Raw genomic sequence first — 23,857 nt, forward strand, 5'->3', positions numbered from 1 at the left:
CATGATGAGTTATGAGGAAAAATTAAAAGAGCTGAGCCTTTACAGTTTAAGGAAGAGAAGATGAAGAGGAGACCTGACTGAAGTGTTTAAAATTATGAAGGGAATTAGTCCAGTGGATCGAGACGGTTATTGTAAAATGAGTTCAGCAAGAACACTGGGACACAGTTGGAAACTTGTTAAGGGGAAATTTCCATACAAACATTAGGAATTATTTCTTTACACAGAGAACCACAGACACCTGGAATAAGTGACCGAGGAGCTTGGCAGACACTAACACTTTCATGACTTTCAAAACTCGACTTGATGTATTTTTAGAAGAATTAAGTGGACAGGACTGGCAAGCTTTGTTGGGCTGTATGGCCTGTTCTCGTCTAGATTCTAATAGATTCTAGTATTCTAATATTCTAATGATTCATAAATGTTTAGTATTTGGCCACAAATCTGTGGTTTTATATCTTTCATTCTCTTTGCTAATACTTTTCTAAATGAATTATAAAATAATTGAAATGCTCATCCTTACTACAAGTTTCTGCTAACGTACAATAGTTATAGTGTTAATAATCAAGTCACAGCCGGTAACACATGCCATTCGAGTCTGAGATGGAAAGCTGGTTACAAAGCAAAATGTATGTACAGTGTTTTGAAGAGTTAAAGAGTCTAATGCAGGGGTGTCGAACTCCAGGCCTGGACGGCCGCAGTGGCTGCAAGTTTTCATTCTAACCCTTTTCCTAATCAGTGACCAGTTTTCACTGCTAATTAAATTCTTTTCCCTTTATTTTAATTGCCCTGTTTTTAAGGATTCAGTCCTCTGAATTGATTCTTTTCGTCATTAAATGACAGCCAAAAAGAAATGAGACATGAAATGAGCCAACAAATGACCAGCTAAATCGGGGCTTCAAACTCCAACCAATTTTACTCCCAACAATCTCTTAATGAGAAGCCGATTCTTGCTGTTAATTAAGCCCGTTATTTAATTCCATGGCCTATTGCTGCTCTCATTCTGCCACAGCAAACGTTTCCAAAACTGATTTTCTGTTTTCTTTAAAGAACACACTCACAATGTTTTGAGAGATCAACCTTACTGAGACCTTCACCTTTCTTTATTTTCAGATATTTTGTGATGGGCACAGTTGAGCTGGTCATATGGATTCTTGTTTTGTGTCTCATTATTGTTTGGCTGCTAACTAAGGGACCTGAGTCAAGCTGATTAATAATAAGGCAAAAGAAAGTTAATTAGCGGCAAAAATTGGTCACTAATTAAGAAGATGTTTAGAATGGAATCCTGCAGCCACTGTAGCCCTCCAGGACCGGAGTTCGACACCTGTGGTCTAATGGTTCTGGGGATGAAAGATCTTTTGTATCTCTCTGTATTGCAGTTCTGTGATAGCAGCCTATCACTAAACAAACTCCTCTGCTTAATTATGGTGGTGCATAATGGGTGATGTTCATTGTCCATAATAGATAACAGCTTGCATAGTGTCCTCCTTTCTGCAGCCGTCACCAGAGACTCCCATTTCTATACCAACCACAGATCCTGCTTACCCGATCAACTTGTCAATACACTCAGCATCTCTCTTCTTCAAGCTACCCACCACAGCACACCACAGTGTAGAAGAGAGTACTGGCAACCACTGACTGATAGAACATCCGCAGGAGTTTCTTACATATGTTATAGGAGCCCAGCCTCCTCAGAAAATAGAGCCAGCTTTGCCCCTTCCTGAACAGAAACTTTGTGTTCTCTGATCACTCCAGCCTGTCATCCAACTGCACTCCAATGTATTTATAGGTCTTGACCCATTCTACATCAACCCCTTCAATGAAGGCAGGTCTCAGTGGTGGTCTAGTCCCACAGTAGCCCATGACCATCTCCTTGGTTTTGGAAATGTTGAACAGCAGTTGGCTTGACCGACACCATCCCTCAAAGTCATTCACCAGACCCCTGCACTCCTCATCCTGTCCTCCCCTGTCATCTGAGAACTTCTGCATATGGCATGTCCCTGAGTTGTAACTAAAGTCCAATCTGTACAGGGTGAAGACAAAAGAGAAAACAGTCAGTGATGTCCAGGTGCCCAGTCTGACAAACTGACGTCTTCCAGTGATATAATCTGTAATCCATTTCACCAGTTGCGAGTCCACTCCAATCCTTTACAGCTTGTCCCTCAGTAGGACCGGCTAGATGATGTTGAAGGGGCTGGAAAAGTCAAAGAACATGATCCTCACAACGTCCATGCTCAGAGTGAAGTGTGACGGTGGCAGCATCATGCTGTGGGAGACAGGAAAACTGGTCAGGATTGAAGAAAAGATGAATGGCACTAAATAAAGGGCAACTATTGAGGAAAGCCTGTTTCAGTCTGCCAGAGATTTGAGACGGAGAGAAAGGTTCACCTTCCAGCAGGACAATGAACATACTGCTAAAGTGACACTGGAATGGTTTAAAGGGAAACATTGAAATGTCTTGGAATGGCTGAGTCAAAGCCCAGACCTCAATCCAATGGAGAATCTGTGGTATGAATTGAAGATTGCTGGACACCAATGTAACTCATCAGACTTGAAGTAGTTGGAGCATTGTGTCCTTGAATGGGCGACAATCCCAGTGGTGAGGTGTTCTAAGATAATGGAGACTTCCAGCTGAATGTTGCAGCAAAAGGGGACTCTACAAAGCATGGACTTTGGGGGGTGAATACCTATGCACACTCAGGCTTTCTGTTTTTTTATAATCTTAATTATTGTTATATATTTTGCACCTTCAAAGTGGTAGACTGGTTGTGTAAATCAGATGGTGCTAACCCCCCCCCCCCCCCCAAAAAATTCATTTTAATTCCAGGTTATAATACGACAAAAGAGGACAAACACTGAGGGGGATGAATACGTTTGCAAGGCAATGTATGTTAATCAATGATAACACAAAACGTTTGAACAATGACTAAAAAATGTGTGAAAATAATTAGAATATTAGAACAATCTAGATGAGAACAGGGCATTCAGCCCAACAAAGCTCACCAATCCTATCCACTTATTTCTTCCAAAAAAACATCAAGTCGAGTTTTGAAAGTCCCTAAAGTCTTAATGTCTACCACACTACTTGGTCGCTTATTCCAAGTGTGTATCGTTCTTTGTGTAAAGAGAAATTTACCCTTCACAAGTTTTCAACTGTGTCCCCATGTTCTTGATGAACTCATTTTAAAGTCACAGTGTCGATCCACTGGACTAATTCCCTTCATAATTTTAAACACTTCATTCAGGTCTCCTCTTAATCTTCTTTTGCTTAAACTGTAAAGGCTCAGCTCTTTTAATCTTTCCTCATAATGTATCCCCTGTAGCCCTGGAATCAGCCTAGTTGTTCTTCTCTGGACCTTTTCTAGTGCTGCTATGTCCTTTTTGTAGCCTGGAAACTAAAACTGCACCAAGTACTCCAGATGAGGTCTCACCAGTGCGTTATAAAGCTTGAGCAGAACCTCCTTGGATTTGTACTCCACACACCAAGGCGATATATAAGCTGACATTCTGTTAGCCATCTTAGTGGCTTCTGAACACTGTCGGGAAGTCGATAGCTTAGAGTCCACTATGACTCCTAAATCCTTCTCATAAGGTGGACTCTCGATTTTCAGACCTCCCATTGTGTATTCAAACCTCACATTTTTACTTCCTATGTGTCATTCTTTACATTTACTGACATTAAATTTCATCTGCCCAAGCCTGTCTGCTGCCCGTTTCCTTCTGTAATGATATAACGGATTCCAAATTATCTGCTAATCTACCTGTCTTGGTATCATCTGCAAATTTAACTAACTTGTTACTTATATTCCTATTTAAATCATTTATATATATATTAAAAATAATGGTCCCAGCAGTGACCCCTGCTGGACACCACTCTTAACATCGGCCAATTCTGATAAGGTTCCTCGCACCATCACCCTCTGCTTCCTGTGTCTGAGCCAATTCTTCACCCATCTAAAAAATCACCCTGAACTCCCACTTCTTTTAGTTTGATGCCCAACCTCATCAAATGCTTTCTAAAAGTCAAGATAAATAATCTCATCTGCTCCACTTTGATCGTATCCTTGGTTGTCTCCTCATAGAATTCCAGCATGTTAGTAAAACATGATCTCCCTTTTCTGAACCCATGCAGACTGTTCAGTCAAACTCCTGTTCTTACCACATGTTGCTCATCTTATCCTTTATCATTCATTCCATTAATTTTCCAGTGATGCATGTGAAGCCTACTGGCCTATAGTTGCTTGGATCTGCCCTGTCACCCTTTTTATATAATGGGATGATATTTGCCCTTTTCCAGTTCTTTGGAATCACTCCAGTGCGCAGTGACTTCCTAAAAGTATTTGTCAAGGGTTTATATCTGCACTCACAAGCCTTCTTAAGACCTCGAGGGTAAATATTGTCCGGTCCTGGTGATTTGTTTGATTTCAATCTGAGCTGCACTTCTCCTTCTACAATTTCCAAATCCCTCAATAACTCCTTAGTTATTGTTCCCTTTAAGAATTTCCAACAGTTTTTTGAGTACAACATTTTTACTTTGAGTTTGGCCCCTGCAACTATCTGTTTCCTGTAGGTGGAAGGAGAGGATCTAGCAGATTTGCAGTCCATTCATGATGAAGTCTACCATCAGGCACAGGAGTGGTACAGCAGTCTGCCTGGTCGGATCCAAAGCCAGATTATTCTTCAACAAGGACAGATGCCTGAAACAGAGGAGGACATACAAGTGAGTTCTTCTTCTTTTTGTACTTTTATGTTGGGTCAACCCAACCCAGCCATAGGGGATGCACAAACCAGTGTGCTTCTTCGTGCCGGTCCCAAGTCCGGATAAATGGGGAGGGTTACATCAGGAAGGGCATCCGGTGTAAAATTTTGCCAAATCAATATGCGAACAACAATACACATTTCCATACCAGATCGGTCGAGCCCCGAGTTAACAACGACCGCCACCAGTACTGTTAGTCAACAGGGTGCGGGTGGAAATTGGGCTACTGTTGGCTGAAGAAGAAGAGGGGGGAGACGTGTCTGGAGGCAGGAGGAGAGAAGGAAGGTAAAGAGAGTGGAACTGAGGGTAGGAACTTTGAATGTTGACAGTATGACTGGTAAGGGGAGAGAGTTAGCCGATATAATGGAGAGACAGAAGGTTGAAATATCGTCTCTGAGCCCTTTCTTATTTGCAGTGGTGATGGACAGGTTGACAGACGAGATTAGACAGGAGTCCCCATGGACTGTGATGTTTGCTGATGACATTGTGATCTGTAGCGAGAGTAGGGAGCAGGTTGAGGAGACCCTGGAGAGGTGGAGATATGTTCTGGAGAGGAGAGGAATGAAGGTCAGTAGGAACAAGACAGAATACATGTGTGTAAATGAGAGGGAGGTCAGTGGAATGGTGAGGATGCAGGGAGTAGAGTTGGTGAAGGTGGATGAGTTTAAATACTTGGGATCAACAGTACAGAGTAATGGGGATTGTGGAAGAGAGGTGAAAAAGAAAGTGCAGGAAGGGTGGAATTGGTGGAGAAGAGTGTTATGAGTGATTTGTGACAGATGGGTATCAGCAAGAGTGAAAGGGAAGGTCTACAGGACGGTAGTGAGACCAGCTATGTTATATGGGCTGGAGACGGTGGCACAGGAGACAGAGCTAGAGGTGGCTGAGTGAAAGACACTAAGATTTGCTTTGGGTGTGACGAGGATGGACAGGATTAGAAATGAGGACATCAGAGGGTCAGCTCAGGTTAGACGGTTAGGAGACAAAGTCAGAGAGGCGAGATTGCGTTGGTTTGGACATGTGCAGAGGAGAGATGCTGGGTATATTGGGAGAAGGGTGCTAAGGATAGAGCTGCCAGGTTAGAGGAAAAGAGGAAGGCCTAAGAGAAGGTTTATGGATGTGGTGAGAGAGGACATGCAGGTGATGGGTGTGACAGAGCAAGATGGAGAGGACAGAAAGATATGGAAGAAGATGATCCGCTGGTTCAACCCCTAACGTTAGCAGCCGAAAGAAGAAGTTGTTGGGTCAATGCTTAACTGTATGTATGGTCTAAAATTCTGTCTCCAAGAAATTGCTTTTTGGGAGTAGTGTTAGATCGAAATTAAAATTTTGACTTTGGTATCAAAGCCAGCTTTCACAAATCAGTACCAGTACCAAAATGATACCAAAGCAAATAATGTGTCACTCCCCCAACCCCAGCTCCCAACTGCTTCATTGATATAGACAGGCCTAAAATGGAGAACTGGTTTATCCCTTAAACCGCCGGAACCAGCTATAGTCGGTTCCCAATGCATTTTGCCAGCATGCCGGAGCCGAGTATATTTGGTGACTTGCATTCATTGAACGCCGCAACCGGCTATAGTTGGTTCCCAGTGCAATTTACCAGCACGCCGGAGCTGATCAGTCAGTGCCGTACATTCATTGAGCAGCCAGTTCATGACCACTGGCACCCCCAGCAGCACTGCAGCATCACTGTCCCTAGGATTCAGACTAGACTAGCCTGCAGTCATCAGCGTTGGCCTCTGTGTGCTCGCGTGCAGCCAGTTCGAGTGCAGTTGGCTCGATGATTTACTGAATTTCGTCAATGGTGTCAGGTGCGCCTTGTACATATAATAATAGATTGTTGCTGTATTTTTTTTTTTATAGTTTTTACAGTTCATTGGCAGTGTGTAAAATGATCAGTGTTGTAGTAATTGTGATGCTTTTTGCATGAAAAAAAAAACGTGTTCCATTAAAATTTCACTGTTTTTGGTGAATTGTGACATTTCCTTAAAAAGTGCAGCAAAAAAGTATTTGGTGTCCGGGGGTGCATTAACCAAGTATGTGGCAGTTTAAGTGTTACTAAATTACAAAAAAAAAAAAAAAAAGACTTTCACAGAAATCTATCAAAATGCCCTTCAAGGATGAGTATGACTGTAAATGTCTACCTGATGAACAAAAGGGCAATGAAGTATCTTTATAAAAATGGAGATTTAACAATATAACAAAATACTGAGAAGGGTAAATGGGATCAGTCTTTGGGACTGAATGTGTGTCAGCGGGTACTGGGCGCCAACATTCTAGCGCAGGTCTTTTGACTGGGTTTGTTGTCCAGCTTTATATCTTTACAGCAACAGAATGAGTGAAATAGTTTCTGTGTATAGTGTTTTAAAGTCAAGTTTTTGTATAGAGGGACAATTAGCAGTGAGCTAACATTTTTGTATATTTTTTATATATAGTTTTTTTTTTGTTTTTCAGAATTCTTTTTTTTTCCCTTAAACAGCAATTTTTTTCTTTGTGAGGAAGGAGAAGTTGAGAATTGTCTTATCTAAATGTGGCAAATAATTTTTCTTTTATTGTGTGTCATCTGGACTTTGATTATTAATTGGATGACATGTCACTGTCTTTTAATTTTAAGTATTGTTTGTGCACTTGTGTATAAGGAGCTGCAGTTTCTCACTTTTAATAATTTTTTTTGTCCATGTCTCATATTCTCTACATCACTGATACATTCCGTTCTGAACTACAAGATGCTCAGAGTGTAGGTTGGTGCCAGTTCTCACCAGGAGTAACATGCTGCCATTAGGCCCTCATTATCACAATGTCCCTCCCTTCACTCCACCTAGAAGCTATAGGAAGATGGTACAGACTTTGTTAAACTACAGTTATTTTAACATAGTACAGTGGAACCTCGGTTCACGACCATAATTCGTTCCAAAACTCTGGTCGTAACCTGATTTGGTCGTTAACCAAAGTAATTTCCCCCATAGGATTGTATGTAAATACAATTAATCCATTCCAGACCGTACGAACTGTATGTAAATATTTTTTTTTTAAGTTTTTAAGCACAAATATAGTTAATTAAACCATAGAATGCACAGCGTAATAGTAAACTAAATGTAAAAACATTGAATAACACTGAGAAAACCTTGAACAACAGAGAAAACTAACACTGCAATAGTTCGTGCTATAGCGCTACCAACCGCTGGCTAAAAACACTTTTTTTTAATGAGTTTCAAGCACAGGGAAAAAAATGAACATTTGAAAAAATCCGTAATTTAATAAACCACCAAGAAAAGTAACATTGCAACAATGCACGCTACGAACCGATTGCTGTAAACTGAAGTGAAAACAAAAACAAGCCCAGTGCATTCTTTAACTGCCTTCTCTACCTTATGCATCCAGCTCTCTCTCGCGCTGCCTGTGTGTGTGTGTGTCTCTTTCTCTCTCGCGCTGCCTTTGTGTGTGTGTGTCTCTCTCACGCTGCCTGTGTGTGCGTCTCTCTCTCTCTCGTGTGTGTGTGTGTGTCGCGCTGTCTCGCTCTCACTCTCTTGCTCGCTGCACAGGAAATGCACAGGGTTAGGCTGAACACGTACAAACCGAAAGGGAAACTGGCTTGTGTGTGTGGTCGTGAACAGATGCAAAAGTTTGGCGAACTTTTTGGTCGTAAACCGATTTGTATGTGTTCCGAGACGTTTGTGAACCAAGGTTCCACTGTATTTGTGTTTTTTATTTTATTCTGTTTTCTTGGGGGGGTTGAGTGAGAAGGAAAGTAGAGTGATTCCCAAAATAGTTGGGTTGCCAAACACGTAAAACCTTATTTAATTTCAAACAAAACAAAATAAAGCAAATTTATCAGGGGCACGATGGCACCAACAAGCAACACACCAATGGCCTCTTATCACTCTCTAGTAGCATTTTCTGGGTATTGCAGGTTTGGAATTATTCCTGATAGTTGGGCTCTCAAGTCAAAATAAGACAACACCTTTCAGGGACAGCTCTCTTTTATATCGGCCGGACCGGATAGGGTGGGGCTTCTCTGTCTCCTTTGCCCCCAAGGGGCAGTTTTATGGTACTGTGAAGGGAAAAGAAGACAAGACTGTTAGCGATGGCATCTATCTTGTCCCAGGGTGATGCCACATACCTTATGTGAGCCTGGAAGGCGACCCTCTGACGTGTATGTGTGACATGTTTTATTTTTCCCTACAAGATTTTTTTGGGAGTTTTTCCCTGACTTCTTAGAGAGTCAAGGCTGGTGGTCTGTCAAGAGGCAGGCCCTGTTAAAGCCCATTGCGGCACTTCTTGTGTGATTTTGGGCTATACAAAAATAAATTGTATTGTATTGTATTGTATATTGTATTTTGAGTTGGTATCTGGGTATTTGGGTATTTTATGTTTTTGCTGTGGTATGCATTTGAATTTTCCCTTGGTGATTAACACATTGACTGTTGGACCTTTTATTACCAGGACACTGCAGTATAGGTCTATGCATACATGATAAATAATGAACTCTATCTAAACAAGAACAAAATGTAAAGAAATGTATTACTAAGCAACTATTTTATTATCAACAATATCTCTGTCAAAACTCCAAAAATGTAAATTAATCCCATGAAAAATGTAAAGAAAAAACTAATTACTTTATTTCCACTACAACAACAACATTTATTTCTATAGCACATTTTCATATAAATGATGTAGCTCAAAGTGCTTTACAAGATGAAGAAAAAAAAAAAGAAAAATATAAAAATAATATTAGGCAATACTAATTAATCTATACTAATAAAAGGCAAAGCCCTCACTGACTCACTCACTCACTGACTGACTCACTCATCACTAATTCTCCAACTTCCCGTGTAGGTGGAAGGCTGAAATTTGGCAGGCTCATTCCTTACAGCTTACTTACAAAAGTTAGGCAGGTTTCATTTCGAAATTCAAACCGTAATGGTCATAACTGGAACATATTTTTTGTCCATACACTGTAATGGAGGAGGCGGAGTCACGTATCGCGTCATCACGCCTCCTACGTAATCACGTGAACTAAAAACAAGGAAGAGATTTACAGCACGAGTCACACGCGGGAACGAAGGTAAATGACGTTAATTTTTGACTGTCTTTTAATACTGTGTAAGCATACATATTAACACATGTGCAATTAAACGTGTGCATTTATGGGGTGATTTCTCAGGCTTTAAAGCTCACCTTTTATCAAACGCGGGAACAAAGGTAACTGACGTTGTTCACTGTCTTTTAATACTGTGTAACCATACATATTAACACATGTGCAATTAAACGTGTGCATTTACGGGGTGATTTCTCAGGCTTAAAAGCTCGCCTTTTACTAAAAAGGTAAATGCAAAACTATTTTCAATCAGTTTATTGAAACGCTCCCGTTAAGGATTGCAATAACATATTCGCGAGATAAAAGAACGAAGTAGGGGGAAATGGAGGAACAGCCGCAAACAGCGAAGAGCAAAAAATTAATTAAACAATTGAGAACGGAGCGAGTGAAGCATACAAGCATGTTCATAAGGGAAACAAAGCACGGTGTAAAACGTAAGTTTAAATTAAGTTTATAGAAACGCTCCCGCTGCGGATTGCAATAACATATTCGCGAGATAAAAGTTTAATGAGAAGACACGAGGTATAAACGAACCACACGCCGTGGCGCAACGTTAGGGGCAACAGTTTCAACCATTCTATGATCTGCTTCTCGCAACTGAAAGACGGCACATGGCGGATGTTAGCCGACTTGCTGACCGCAACGTTAGGGGCTTCAACTATGGCGCTGACGCCACATCTCAGTGCCAACACTTTGCAGACTCTACTTAAAAGACATGCCCTCCTCACTGGACAGTTAAAAAGACCAATCAAACTAACGATGACATCAAGTATTACCCAATCAAAAGTAGGAAAGGAGGCATCTTCATAAAATGCGTGTGGGATGATTTGCATGACACGCTGCTTTAAAAAAAAAATGATAAAAAAAATACGGGATAAATCCCGTCCAGTATTGATTCAAAACGGGACGCGCAATTTCATTCTCAAACGCGGCACGATTCCGTATTTTAAAGGACGGGTGGCAACCCTACAGTGCCAGGTAACCACCCATACAATCAGATTGTGATTCAGACTAGGAATGCAATGAATGTAATTACCCCGATCTACATACAAGGCGAAAGTCTTGCAACATTCAAAGATGATGGTTTGGGATAATTAGTACTTATTAAGTACAGCATGGAACATAAAAGAGCTTATGAAGCCTTGAACCGAAAAAAGCAAGATCTCAGAGATCGTAAAAAAAAAAAAAGGAGGTAATGTCGTTTTACTCGCTGTAGATTTTAGTCAAACATTACCAGTTATTCCACGAGGGAGACCAGCAGATGAACTCAACGCGTGTTTAAAATCCATGCTTCTCCCACGGTCGGTTATATGTCGCGTGTTCTCGGGTAGGTACACCAAAAAATGTATACATTTAAGCATGTAATGGGCAAAGAAAAAATTAGGTATACCCGAAGGCACTGCAGTAGTACTCAATGTAACTTTACTTCTTAAATGTTAATGTTTTACTGTTTAATAATTTATACGCTTCTTATATATTGTTCAAATTCTTTTATCAAAATACCAGTGACAGCGCAATGCACGATAACATGGAGTGAATACACCATACGCATCTGCCCACGGCCGCCCTGGTGTGCGCAGATAGGAGTTGATTCTAAAATAAAATAAACATAAAAAGAGTAATACAATCATCACCCATAAAGCGGATAGCAGACGTGACGTATTATATGTGTACCACATTTCAAGTCAATAGGTGAAACGGTTTGCAAGCTACAGGTGATTTAAAATCCTGGACAGACCAACGAAAAGCCACGGTAGCAAATTATAGAAGAAGATTTTACTGTTTAATAATTTATATTTATATGAAATGTGCTTCTTATATATTACTTCATATTCTCATATGATAATGATGTTAATGTTGTTTATATTGATTTCTATGTTATTGTAAGTGCATCTATGTGTGTATATGTATGTATGTATGTATGTATGTATATATATATATATATATATATATATATAAAATATATATATAAAAAATATATGTGTATATGTATATATAATATATCTGTATATGTGTGTATATGTGTGTGTATATGTGTATATGTATATATATATGACAGCAACACTCATAACAATGACAACACAATTACATTGACAATCATGTTACGTTATTTTTAAAATGTTTCCTTTACTTTTTCATAACCTCTTTAACACACTACTTCTCCGCTACGAAGCACGGGTATTTTGCTAGTATAGAATAAAAGTAAGGTCCGATGGCCAGGGAGGACAGAAAAACCAAAAAAAAAAAAAAACTCCAGACAGCTGGAGAAAAAAAAAACAAAATCTGCAGGGGTCCCAAGTCCATGAGACCACTATTTCCTCCAGGGGTCACTAGCTCCCTAATTGGAATAAGTTCTTTTGCAGTTGCGGCGTTTTAAGTAACCCGAAACTATATAGATATAATATTAAAAGGCGATGTCGCTCCCATAGTGATATGGCGGTAAGAAATCACATAAGAGAAAATAACATAGTTTTCTTTAATGACGATTTACGCAGCATTACAGACGAAGGAAGCCATAGCAAGACAATTACCAAGGTGGGATCTTGATGTATACAGTCTGCCATTTTTCGTCGCTCCGCTGGAAGGATTCTCAGTACGGATGACGTTATCACCCATCCGTCCGTCAGCTTATAGGTGTTTGGCTGCTGTCCAAGTCTTTTATACTGTTTTCTCCATGTGCAGGCCCTTACTTATGTTCCAAACAAGGCAAGGAGAGGATTCAATTTCATCTCTAACAAACAGAAATAGTACAATGCCCATTTTCATAGTTGTCCCCTTCTCTCTTCAAATGCTTGCCTAGCAGTTCTAAATGCTGAGAGCCCTTCTGTGTGCTAAATCTGGCCTGTACATGTGAGTGGATTTATAAAATAATTTTTGTACAGAGCACAGTGACATTAAACTTATATTCTGATTACACCACCCAGACAGATCCCACTGGGAATTCTACCTAACATAAATTATCAAAATCAGTCCTCATGGTTTTCAGGCTTCACATGAATTAGACAATGATGGTCATGTGGACCTCTGGCCTTCAATCCACCAATGTAGGGACATCATGGTGCCCTGATCAGGTGGTGGTGGCGATATGCCGGAAAAAGAAACCGGAAACAGAAAAGCAGAGAAAGTAGGGGTTAGTATGGATTGTGGAGCCATGATAAAAAATGATAATTAAATGCTTATACGGAAAGCTATGTTAAAGTAATGGGCTTTTAGCAGTTTTTTTAAAGTGCTCCACTGTATTAGCCTGGTGAATTTCAGCTATTCCAGATTTTAGGTGCATAACATCAGAAGGCCGCCTCACCACTTCTTTTAAGTTTAGCTCTTGGAATTATAAGCAGACATTCATTTGAGGATCTGAGGTTACGATTTGGAGTGTAAGGTGAGAGGCATTCCGAGATATAGGCTGGAGCAGATTATATAAGGCTTTATAAACCATAACCAGTATTTTAAAGTAAATTCTAAATGGCACGGGTAACCAGTTTAGTGACATGAAAACTGGAGAGATGTGTATGTATTTTCTTTTCCTAGTTAAGATTCTGGCAGCTGCATTCTCCACTCGTTGCAATCGATTGATGTTTTTTTTTGGGTGGTCCTGAAAGGAGTGTGTTACAGTAATCTAGTCAACTAAAAACAAAAGTGTGAACTCATTTTTCAGAATCTTATAAAAGTTATAAGGGATCTAACTTTTGCTATATTTCTTAGGTGAAAATTTGCTGTCTTAGTGATCTGATTAATATGTGATTTAAAATTCAGGTCAGAGTCAATAGTTACCCCTAAATTCTTTACCTCTGTCTTGACTTTTTAGCCTAATGCATCAAGTTTATTTCTAATACCCTCATTATATCCATTTTTGCCAATTACTAAGATTTCTGATTTCTCCTTATTTAGTTTAAGAAAATTACTACTCATCCACTCAGAAACACAAGTAAGACACTGTGTCAGTGAAACAAGAGAGTCGGGGTCATCAGGCGCTATTGATAAATACAGTAGTACTAGCAGCTTGACTAAAGATCTCCAGTTGAATGAGAGTCCTAGATGAATGGCACCACTCAGAATGGGGGCTTAGAAGCAATGCATTTCTTTGCACCGTTCACTCTTGTTGCACACAACACATTTGATAAGTTACCGACTGTTTGGGCTCATAGAATTTCACTGTAGTGCTGTCCGGTCAGTCATGACAAGTTGGAAAGCATGTAATGAAAAAACGCCTTTGGGCCAGCTATCCACATCAGCATACCAATCTGTCATTATCATCATAATATTCATCTTACAATAAATTTAGTTGTTTGAAAACATCCACAGCATTGTACCTTTTTTTTTGATGACATAACTACTTATTGTCAATTTATAACACTGTTTTCAGCAAGCTCCTGCCACCAAAAAAAAAATTCTATGGCTGTCCACTAGTTGGCAGCACTGTAGTAGGTAAGCAGTGATCGCCAGCACACTGGCAATATGCTGAGAGCCGTGACTGCGGAAGTCCAAAAACACTTTTAAAAATTGCCCATTAGAGGGAGGCGGGTGGACCATCAAAAACCCTGACTAGAAACCCAAAGGTCTGAGAAAAATCTCGATGAAAATAAAAGGTTTACCATAACAAAAGGTCCTGCAACGCATGAACTCCTAAGAGCACAAAAGAATTGCCAGAAAACGCAAGACTATACAAGGTAATCAAAGTGTCAAAACAGAATCCAAAAATTGTTGTCTAGACAGAGCCGTGGTTCAAAAATCAATAAACACAGTTCCAACACAGACACAGGGTCGAAAATCTGGGAAATCACAAAGCAAGGAAAAGTCACAGGAAACACAAGAAACTCTTCACTCCCTAGTGCGTTTGAAATGAACCACCAGGAACTATGGAAGGCTCACCCATAAATAGGGCCGTCCCTGGTGATGATTGGCAGCTGGATCCACCCCTTGGGGAACCACCCACAAAAATCCATGGGACATAAACTTGACCTAATCCACTTACACATAAACACAAAGAAAAACATACATAGTAAACAAAAGAAATATCAGTACAAATAAATACATAAAATTAGACACAATAGACCAGAAACATGACTTTGAACCCAAGCCAATGGGAAAATGCTAGCTGAAACATGACACTAAGGTACAAGTTATCTCTTACATCGCACCTCTCCCGTCTCAATGACATATAAGTTGACTCCTACCTCGCATTCAGTGTTAAAAGAGGGACGTGCAATCTAATATTATAACCTACTCTGCCTTCATTTGACCTTTTTTAAATTTTTCTTCCCACAGGCATCTTCAAACGGTCCACTGTGGTGCTGGTGGCTCCTTTCAGTTCTGCAACTAGAACCAGCTTATCAAATCAAAGTTCTGTCATTGACATCCTTGAAAGACAGACTCTGCCACCTGCGTGCCATCCTGGAGATTCTCTCAAAGAACTGATTTTTTATGAGGTTCTATGAAAGGAGTTTGTGTATAAGGAGTGTTGCATCTGTAGCCAAGTTTATGTATGATATGACTGTTACCAGATTTTTATTAGTTTTAGACAATATGCTGATGGCATCATTTTTCAGTCATGCATAAATGAGTACTCCTTTCTGCAAAATTTTGAGCAAATCTGCTGTCCCTTAAATTTACACTCAAAAATATTTATCTGATTAAGAACGTATGATATAATTGTCAATTATCATGTACTCTTCATTGTTTGTCATTATATTGTTAAACATTTAATGTTACTGGTTAAACATTCATATTTGTTGTCCGAAATAATTTGTTTTTTGAACTTGTCTTTTTCATTTCTGAAATACCATAGTGTTGTACCGCGTTAGCCATTATGAATGTAGTGAGAAGTCAAGCAAAATGAAGAAGGGGCCTCAGTTGCCTCGAAATCTTGCATATTGTAATCTTTTTAGTTAGCCAATAAAAGGTGTCATTTTGCTTAACTTTTCACTACATTCACGTCTGAAATAACATCCGTCTTTGAAAGCCAATGAAAAAGTATCATATTTGTAAATTTACAAGCAATTAGGCACTCGAGTAGAAATCATTCAGGTCCAGCAGGTCTAAACTTGAGAAAACGTGTCACCTGGGTTTGAATCATCAGTAACGCGTAGTCGTTTTGACCTCTATGAATGTGTTATGGTGTAAATTCCAGAAGCTTTCTGTCTCCTTTCAGCAGAATTACTGAATACGTCTTAAGTGAAGGTTTCTTGAGGGCTCAAATCTTTTGAAGAAATATCTACTTAAAAGTACTGCTTCAGACTAAGTGGCACATTAAGGAGCTTTGAAAGGGATTACACTTTACAGTGATATGCAAGTGCAGAAAATGATACCGCTTTAACCTCTTTTAAAAAGATTTATTCTACAGAAAGGGGAATTCAGGTAAGGTAACATCTTCAGAATTGAGGCTACCTAAGTTAAATTCATTTCAATGTGTTTTTTATCGTGCTGTTCAATCAGTGCATGCTCTATGGAAGTGTATTAGGGACACAGTGAAGAAAAAACAGGTATATTTTGTGATTCAATTTGAAATTTCCACTTTAATTTAAGTTTATTTTGTCATTAAAGATGAAATTTCCACTTTAATCTCAGAATTTCCACTTTAATCTCGTAGCTTATGTCGTCATTAAAGTAGAACGTCATAAACTTCATCTTTAAATCAATGTTTAATTGTATTAAGAGTTTTTCAATCCCACCCGTAACTAAAGTAGTACTTTAAATGCTTTGTAGTCTAAGTGATCCCCAAACCAGTTGTGAATTTCCCATTGGGATTAATAAAGTATCTATCTATCTATCTATCTATCTATCTATCTATCTATCTATCTATCTATCTATCTATCTATCTATCTATCTATCTATCTATCTATCTATCTATCTATCTATCTATCTATCTATCTATCTATCTAACAGCTACGGGCTTCTTAAACAGGCTTCCTCTTGGAGCCACAGGCAGCGATCGCCACACAGAATACATTCAATTCATAATGTTACAGCTCTCTGAATATTTAGAATCTTAAGATTTATTCTTAATACTATTTACATGATGAAATGCATTAAAGCATCTATAATATTACATTTTACAGATACATTGTTAACTTCATTTAAATAATTTATACTGTGTAAGAAAGGTGCTATATTGTGCCCAACCCGGCACAGACTTGACACAGGAGGCACGTATCAAACAAAAAGATTTTTATTTTTCTTCAGCTGGAGGGCACGTCTTCCCCGTAATCCCTCCAGCCATAACACAATCCCAAGCACTGAGGCACCACACTCCTCTCTCTTTCTTTCACCACCACTCCTCCACAGCTTTGTCCTCCTTCCACCCGACACTGGCCCTCGAGTGGTGGTCGCTGGCTCCCTTTTATTGGGTACCCGGAAGTGCTCCAGGTGGTTGATTAGTTACATCCGGCTGCACTTCCGGGTAAGGTGATACCAGTGCCCAAAAGGGCCCAGCCGCTCCTGTAGAAGCACTCCCTGGCGGTGCCTGCGGAACCCCACAGAGCTGCACAGAACTCCAATCCCCATGAAGCCCTGGGGGAGTCAGAGGCACGGCTGCAATCCAGGGAGGCTGCCATCTAGCGTCCAGGGGGAGATACTGGGCTTCCCACCCTTTTCCCCCTGGCAGATGTGGTGAAGAGGGGTCCTGGCCATCTGTCACAACTGTTAATAATTAAACATGTGATAGACATGGTGGCGCAGTGCAAGCGCTGCTGCCTCACAGTAAGGAGGTCACGTCTCTTGTGTTCCCTGCCTGGGGTGCTCCGGTTTCCTTCCAAAGACATGCAGGTTAGAGGATTTGGTGAGGCTAAATTGCCGCTACTAGTGCATGTGTGTGAAAACACAGTTCTGATTGGTTTGTGTTTTTCATGGGCCTTTCCTGATTGGGTCCTGCTCATCACATTTTCTTAGCTTCCTTGCCCGCGTTATACTTTTGTGTTGCTCTCAGTAAACATCTCACCTCATCATCCAGTCCATACAAAACAATCTGCTTTGTTTGTCAGGTATGCCATTACTGTTCTCCATGTGAAAACGCAAGCAGCAAATGAATGTCTAGCGGGGAGGATTCATCTTCTTCCTGTCTCTGCTGATGCGCTCAATATCCATTGTGGACAAATGGCACATCAAATGTGCATTTGGTCATTTTATTTGTAGCAGAGGTACTTTCAGAAACAAATTGAAAACACTACTGTGGTTGGAAATCATTTTCATTTAAAAATGCTATTTTTCAAATAAAAATGTACTATTGTGGGCATAGCCTTTGTGACTGATTGTATGAGGCTCTTACCAAAGTTCTGTCATTTTTGGTTTTCGATGGCACCTTTCCAACCTGTCATCTAGGTGCCTTAAATAGTAAACAAGAATGTGATATATAAGCAATACAAAATAAATTAAATGGTAGTCTGAGGTGTCACTAACAAATACGTAAATTTTGCATCAAAGGCAGCAAGCTGACCGAAGTCCTGTATTGACTGTTTCTTTCTTGAATATACAGCTGCTGTAGTTTGGATTTCACCATGTTTTAAGGTAAACTTTAATGTTAATTCTGATAGAAATCATTTTGACAATTTTTTAACAAGTAAATACTATTGCGTATATAGTTTTATATCTCTCTTCCCGATGTTAGATTTATAGTCAGATCAGTTTAAACATTAGTGCGTTTACATGCACACACATAAGCGCGGGGTAAAGTGAATAATCCGGTTAAGGGAGAAACCTGATTTCTTCATAACTTGTGTTTACATGTCTTCTGGAGTTCTCCTTTGTCAAAACGTTCCAACGTCATCAAACTGCACAAAAAGAGTAAAATGCCATCATTGACTTCCGTGATTCCAAACATCAGCAAGTGATAATTTTCTTGTGTTTTATAGATGTGTTTAGTCAGATAGGCCTTTTATTTACAAGTTTCTGTTACCAGATTGCACAAAGCAAACTTGTTTCTGCTCGGCTGTGTGATTGAGCCCTGCAAAGGACCAGGGGCCTCATGTATAATGGCGTGCGTAGAACTCACACTATAACATGGCGTAAGCACAAAAGCGGAAATGTGTGTACGCACAAAAAAATCCAGATGCATAAATCTGTGTGAATGCCAACTTCCACGTTCTTCCGCTCCATAAATCCTGATCAGCATGAAAAGTATCTCACGTGCACACGCCTACTGTCCCGCCCCAACTCCTCCCAGAATTACGCCTCTTTGAATATGCAAATCAATATAAATAGCCCTTAAGCGCAGCCTTCTGTGAAAAGACAATAGCAAAAGTACGAGGGAAAATAGAAGAATTTCAGCGAATACCAAATGGAGGCAAAGAAAAACATACTATTTGTTGGTTTAAACAGTGGTATAAACAACAAAAGGAAGTGACATAGCGTGTCAGAGAAACTCGAAAGCTCAACTTTACAAAGTCGCACAGAGCCCGAAATAAAAAAGAAGTTGTCACATATCAAAGTCGCCATGAAAAGGCGAGTCGTAGCCCACCGTCTGAGTGTCATATGAAAGTTTATTAGGGTACAGAGAAAAAAAAAAGGCACACAGTGGGAAAAAAGCACGAAATGTCAACTTTAATCTCGAAATTTCCACTTTAATCACGTAGTTTATTTTGTCATTAAAGCAGAACATCATAAACTTCATCTTAAAATCGTTTAGTTACGATGGGATTTGAGAAACTATTAAATTAATGTAGCACGTTAAATGCTATGTTTTGTATTTGATCTTCTCTGTACTCTATGTGCGTGGATCACTATGTGCTTCCGGGCTTTCTCTTCCTCCGACAGGACACAGAATCCATTACATTCATAATATTCCAGCTCTGTGAATAATTAAAATGCTGAAAAGTATGCGTGATATCATTTTCATGATGATAGGAGTTAAAGCATGTTATTAAACATGGGAACACGGTGGCGCAGTGATTTTTCATGTCTCACGCATGATGCTTGCTGCGCCGTGCGCGACCTTCGATGAAATACTTTATTACAGAAATACTGTCTCTTTCAAATGTACTAACCCCCAATTCCTGTCCTTACTTTTGTTTCTCCAAATACCAAAGTCCCCACACAATCAGCTCTGTAATAGACGTTAAGCCATCTGTAAGCTTAGAATGCTGATTCTTCAAAACTTTTAAGGAACATTGAAATATCTTCGTAATGTTTAATTATTCTATCCATCTATCCTTCCAGTGTTGCGCCAGCCACAGCAAGAATACAACGCGAGGCAGGAACAATCCGTGAACAAAGCTCCAGCTCCTTGCTAGCGCTGCGGCACCATGTAGTTAAAGTTAAAGTTTTATCTAATAAACATATTTTCAGCATTTCATCTTAATAATGATATCGTCATCATATGTAAATACGCGCTTTATAAAGTGGCTCAGGTTGTGCAATATTATAACTGTATCGCAAGTTTACAGTGAGGTAATTGTACTTACAAGTACAAACAGTTCTATAAGGAGCACTTGATGGACTGAATGAGTGTGTTTATATCTCTTGGGATGGAACTGTTTCTGAAGCACGAGGTCCGCACAGGATAGGTTCTGAAGCGTTTGTCGGATGAGAGCAGTTCAAATAGCGAATGGCTGAGGCAGCGTGTGCTTGATGCTGTATACCGATAATTCTCTTTCCGATCAGCTGCTGTACAGCTGTGATTCACACTCAGATACAGTGATATAAATACTCCGAGTGGTGCAGTGAGAGTAATATGGAAAAAGATGATCCGCTGTGGCAGCCACTAATGGGAGAAGCAGAAAGAAGAAGAAGAAGGTGCAGTGAGAGTAACAATGCTAAAGCAGTTATGGTATTTGGAATAGTTTGACCATTCTGTGGACCATTATGTTGTTACAGGTTAATTACAATCAGATGCATTAAACTTATAAACAATATGCGGTTAATTTCAGTGTATTTATAAAGCCGCGTCAGGGATGTGGATGTAAAACAAGAAAGGGAAACCACAAAGGAGCAGTAGCACTGCTTTGATGCTGGGTGCTGCCAGTCTGCAAAACCGAACGAAGAACTTGCGTACGCCAGGGTATGAACTACCGTGGAAATGTGTGTGGCTTTAAGCCAAGTTTGGGTTTTATACATCGCGATTTGACCGTGGAAACATTTGTACGCAACATTTCTGTGCATACGCACCATTTATACATGAGGCCCCAGGATATCTTCTTGCCTTACAACCCAGTACTGCCGGAATAACAACAGGTATTTTTACTTCGATAAGAGAAGTATTGCAGTAGGTTGCTCGTTACTTTCAAAAGTAATCGGACTATGCAGCGCACATTACTTTTAACGTGTCACCCTACTGCTCTCAAGATTATGTTGCAGAGTTTAGCACTGTACATTCATCTCATCAACATAAATTGAGAAATTTTTGATTTATTGAGACAGATTGTTTCAGCCAGGAAAAGGAATTGTGCGATCACCTGAACATTTTCCTCTGGAAAAGCATTTTGTGGACACTTCTATGTGTTGATGCTTGATGAATGTGTGAAGCAAATACACGTGCAGGCAGACAGAGAGAAACAGACATGTGCAGACTACAAAATCCTTAATGGAAACCCAGTTAAGGGTTTACATGGCCGCATGATCGAGGTAATTATGGAGAAATCTACCTCTGTTAACCCCACTTCTCTAACCAGAATAAGGGTTTCTGTGAATAACCTAATTAGTTATCGGAACACATTTAAATGTGCTAAGTGATGTATTTCTCCCCATCCAGAATTAATTCATGTTTTTGTGCCTAGCACTTCTGGAATAGGGATCAGCTTGCACTGACCTCGAACTGGACAGTTCTTTAGAAAAACAACTGGAAATTTTAAAGGGATTAATACACCTTAGATCTTCTCACTAACAGACAGAGGTACAGTTGCCTGTTTTTAAACCTTATGTTGCCAGAAATTGTTAATAAGAGTTGCCTAAGCCTTATCATAATGAGATCATTTTCAAACTGTTTTTCCCTTATATTTTAGCTGATCATGTGTATTACCTGCCGTGTTTATGTAATTAAGTATTTAAAAATTAGGAAATATTGCATATGGAAGGAAGCAGGTTAGTTCTTCACACTTGCCTGGTTAGTCAGTAGTAGTTTCATGAATGTAGTAGTTTAGCTGACCAATTGTGTCATCAAAATGTATGTGGTGTGGGTTTTTTTTATTATTGTTATTATTTTTTAAATCAATCAGGATTTCTGTTTCAACTACATGCCTTAATGGCCTTGTCCTAATTACTACAGATCTTTGTACATGTAAGTGCTTCCTCATTCGTGATGTTCTTTCCATTACCATAATTACTACTGACTTCCTCGAGTTCATGCAGGAGCCTTCTGCCTTGGTGTAAAATACTTTTTTACACAGTGACAGACTGTGTTAAATGATCTAGGAGTACCGCAGTTGTTTATAATGTTTTAAAGGAGAATTGAATTAGCTGTTTTGAGTCCTCATTTGAATAAATTCACTATGTGCTGCTCTTTTATTTTATTCTCTAATGCATTAACCCTCATTGTTCGTTTGTCTCAGTAATGCTAAATATATATTTTTTTCTCATTTGTGCAATTTTTAAAAACTTTTGTTTTTAAAGTGGTATGTCTCTGTTCCTTGACCCCCACAGCTGTCTTAACTTGGTTATTTAGTGCAAAAATTGTAATTCAGATTTTCAAAGCAATAGTAGAGACATGTATTTGCTAAAATACCATGTTTTGACTTGTAAAGGGTTAACTGTAAAAAAATAAATTATATATACAAGATATCCATCCATCCATCCATTTTCCAACCCGCTGAATCCGAACACAGGGTCACGGGGGTCTGCTGGAGCCAATCCCAGCCAACACAGGGCACAAGGCAGGAACCAATCCCGGGCAGGGTGCCAACCCACCGCAGTATACAAGATATGGTAATATAAAATACACAGCATATGGGAGCATATGAAATAAAGGGAGTAATGTAACTGGTGATTAACAAGAATATCAGTTTTTGTATTTAATTCTGCGTCAAATTCATGCATTCAGTCGAACGCCTGGGGCCTCTTGTATAACGCCGTGTGTAGAATTCACACTAAAAATTCCAGATGCACAAAACCGTGCTTAAGCCAACTTCCACGCACTTCAGCTCTATAAATCCCAGTCAATGTAAAAAGTAATGCACGTGCACGCACCTGTCGCCCCACCTCAACTCCTCCCAGAATTTTGCATATTTTAATATGCAAATCCATATAAATTGCACCTTCCGTTCAGTGTTTGGTTAAAAGATGACAGCAAAAGCATGTGAGTAAAGAGGAATTGCAGCAAATGCAAAGTGGAGGCAAGGAAAAATATACTATTTGTTGGCTTAAGCAGTGGTATAAGAAAGAAAAATGTGGTGGAAACACTCATAAGTTCAAGTTCAGAAAGTCACACAGGGCCCGAAATAAAAAAAGAAGCGGTCAGATATCACAGTGAATAGACGAGTCACAGCCCAGTCTCTGTTTGTTCTGTTTCAGACATTATTACAAAAGCTAACCCCCCCCGTGCTGATGACATGATGGTGCTGTTTGTCTTAGGATGCTGGCTGCATTCAAACCTGTCTCGGAAACCGCTGGAAGACCGGCCAGCTGGCTGCATGCTGACGGACTCTTCTGAGTCAAAAAATGCATTAGTGGATCCTGTAGGAGATGTGGTCAATGAACTAAGGAATATAAAGGTGTACTGTGTGATACTAACCAAAAATTAAATTGATTGGTTAAAAAAGAAATGCATGCTGTTTTTACATTCTGCTAATTATATTCAAATGAAGTTGTAAAGCTGTCTGATTTGGCTGATCATTTGGTGGGTCAGGGTCAAGTTCATCATAGCACATCTCTTCAGGTACAGACAAGCCACGATTGTGTGCCACATTATGCAGGACACTACATGCTTGCACAATGCAACACACTTTCTGTGGACTATATAGCAACACATTTTTAGAGTGGAAATGCATTTTATATACATAAGCAAATTTATACTCTGAAAGCACCTTTATAGTGTAGCATCTGCACCGAGCGACACAGTGGATCGATTCTCTTCTCTTCAC

General features: G+C 39.6%; 1 protein-coding gene across 2 annotated transcripts in view; it reads left to right on the plus strand.

Moving 5' to 3' along the window:
* The window catches only part of lonrf1 (LON peptidase N-terminal domain and ring finger 1), a 91,928-nt gene extending 69,350 nt beyond the window's left edge, over window positions 1–22,578 (plus strand). Inside the window, exons 11-13 of one of the 2 annotated variants that reach the window (XR_007936306.1) lie at window positions 4,568–4,717; window positions 15,123–16,211; window positions 17,834–22,578. Coding sequence is in view for 1 of the 2 variants with exons in the window: in XM_028813091.2 (XP_028668924.1) it covers window positions 4,568–4,717; window positions 15,123–15,272 (300 nt within the window). In the remaining variant the exon portion in view is untranslated. Of the gene's footprint in view, window positions 1–4,567; window positions 4,718–15,122; window positions 16,903–17,833 lie in introns of those variants that run through there. The other variant, XM_028813091.2, reaches the window with a different exon arrangement.
* Window positions 22,579–23,857: the final 1,279 nt, after the last annotated feature.

This window comes from Erpetoichthys calabaricus, chromosome 11, assembly GCF_900747795.2.
Source record: "Erpetoichthys calabaricus chromosome 11, fErpCal1.3, whole genome shotgun sequence".
Classification (NCBI taxonomy): Eukaryota; Metazoa; Chordata; class Cladistia; order Polypteriformes; family Polypteridae; genus Erpetoichthys; species Erpetoichthys calabaricus.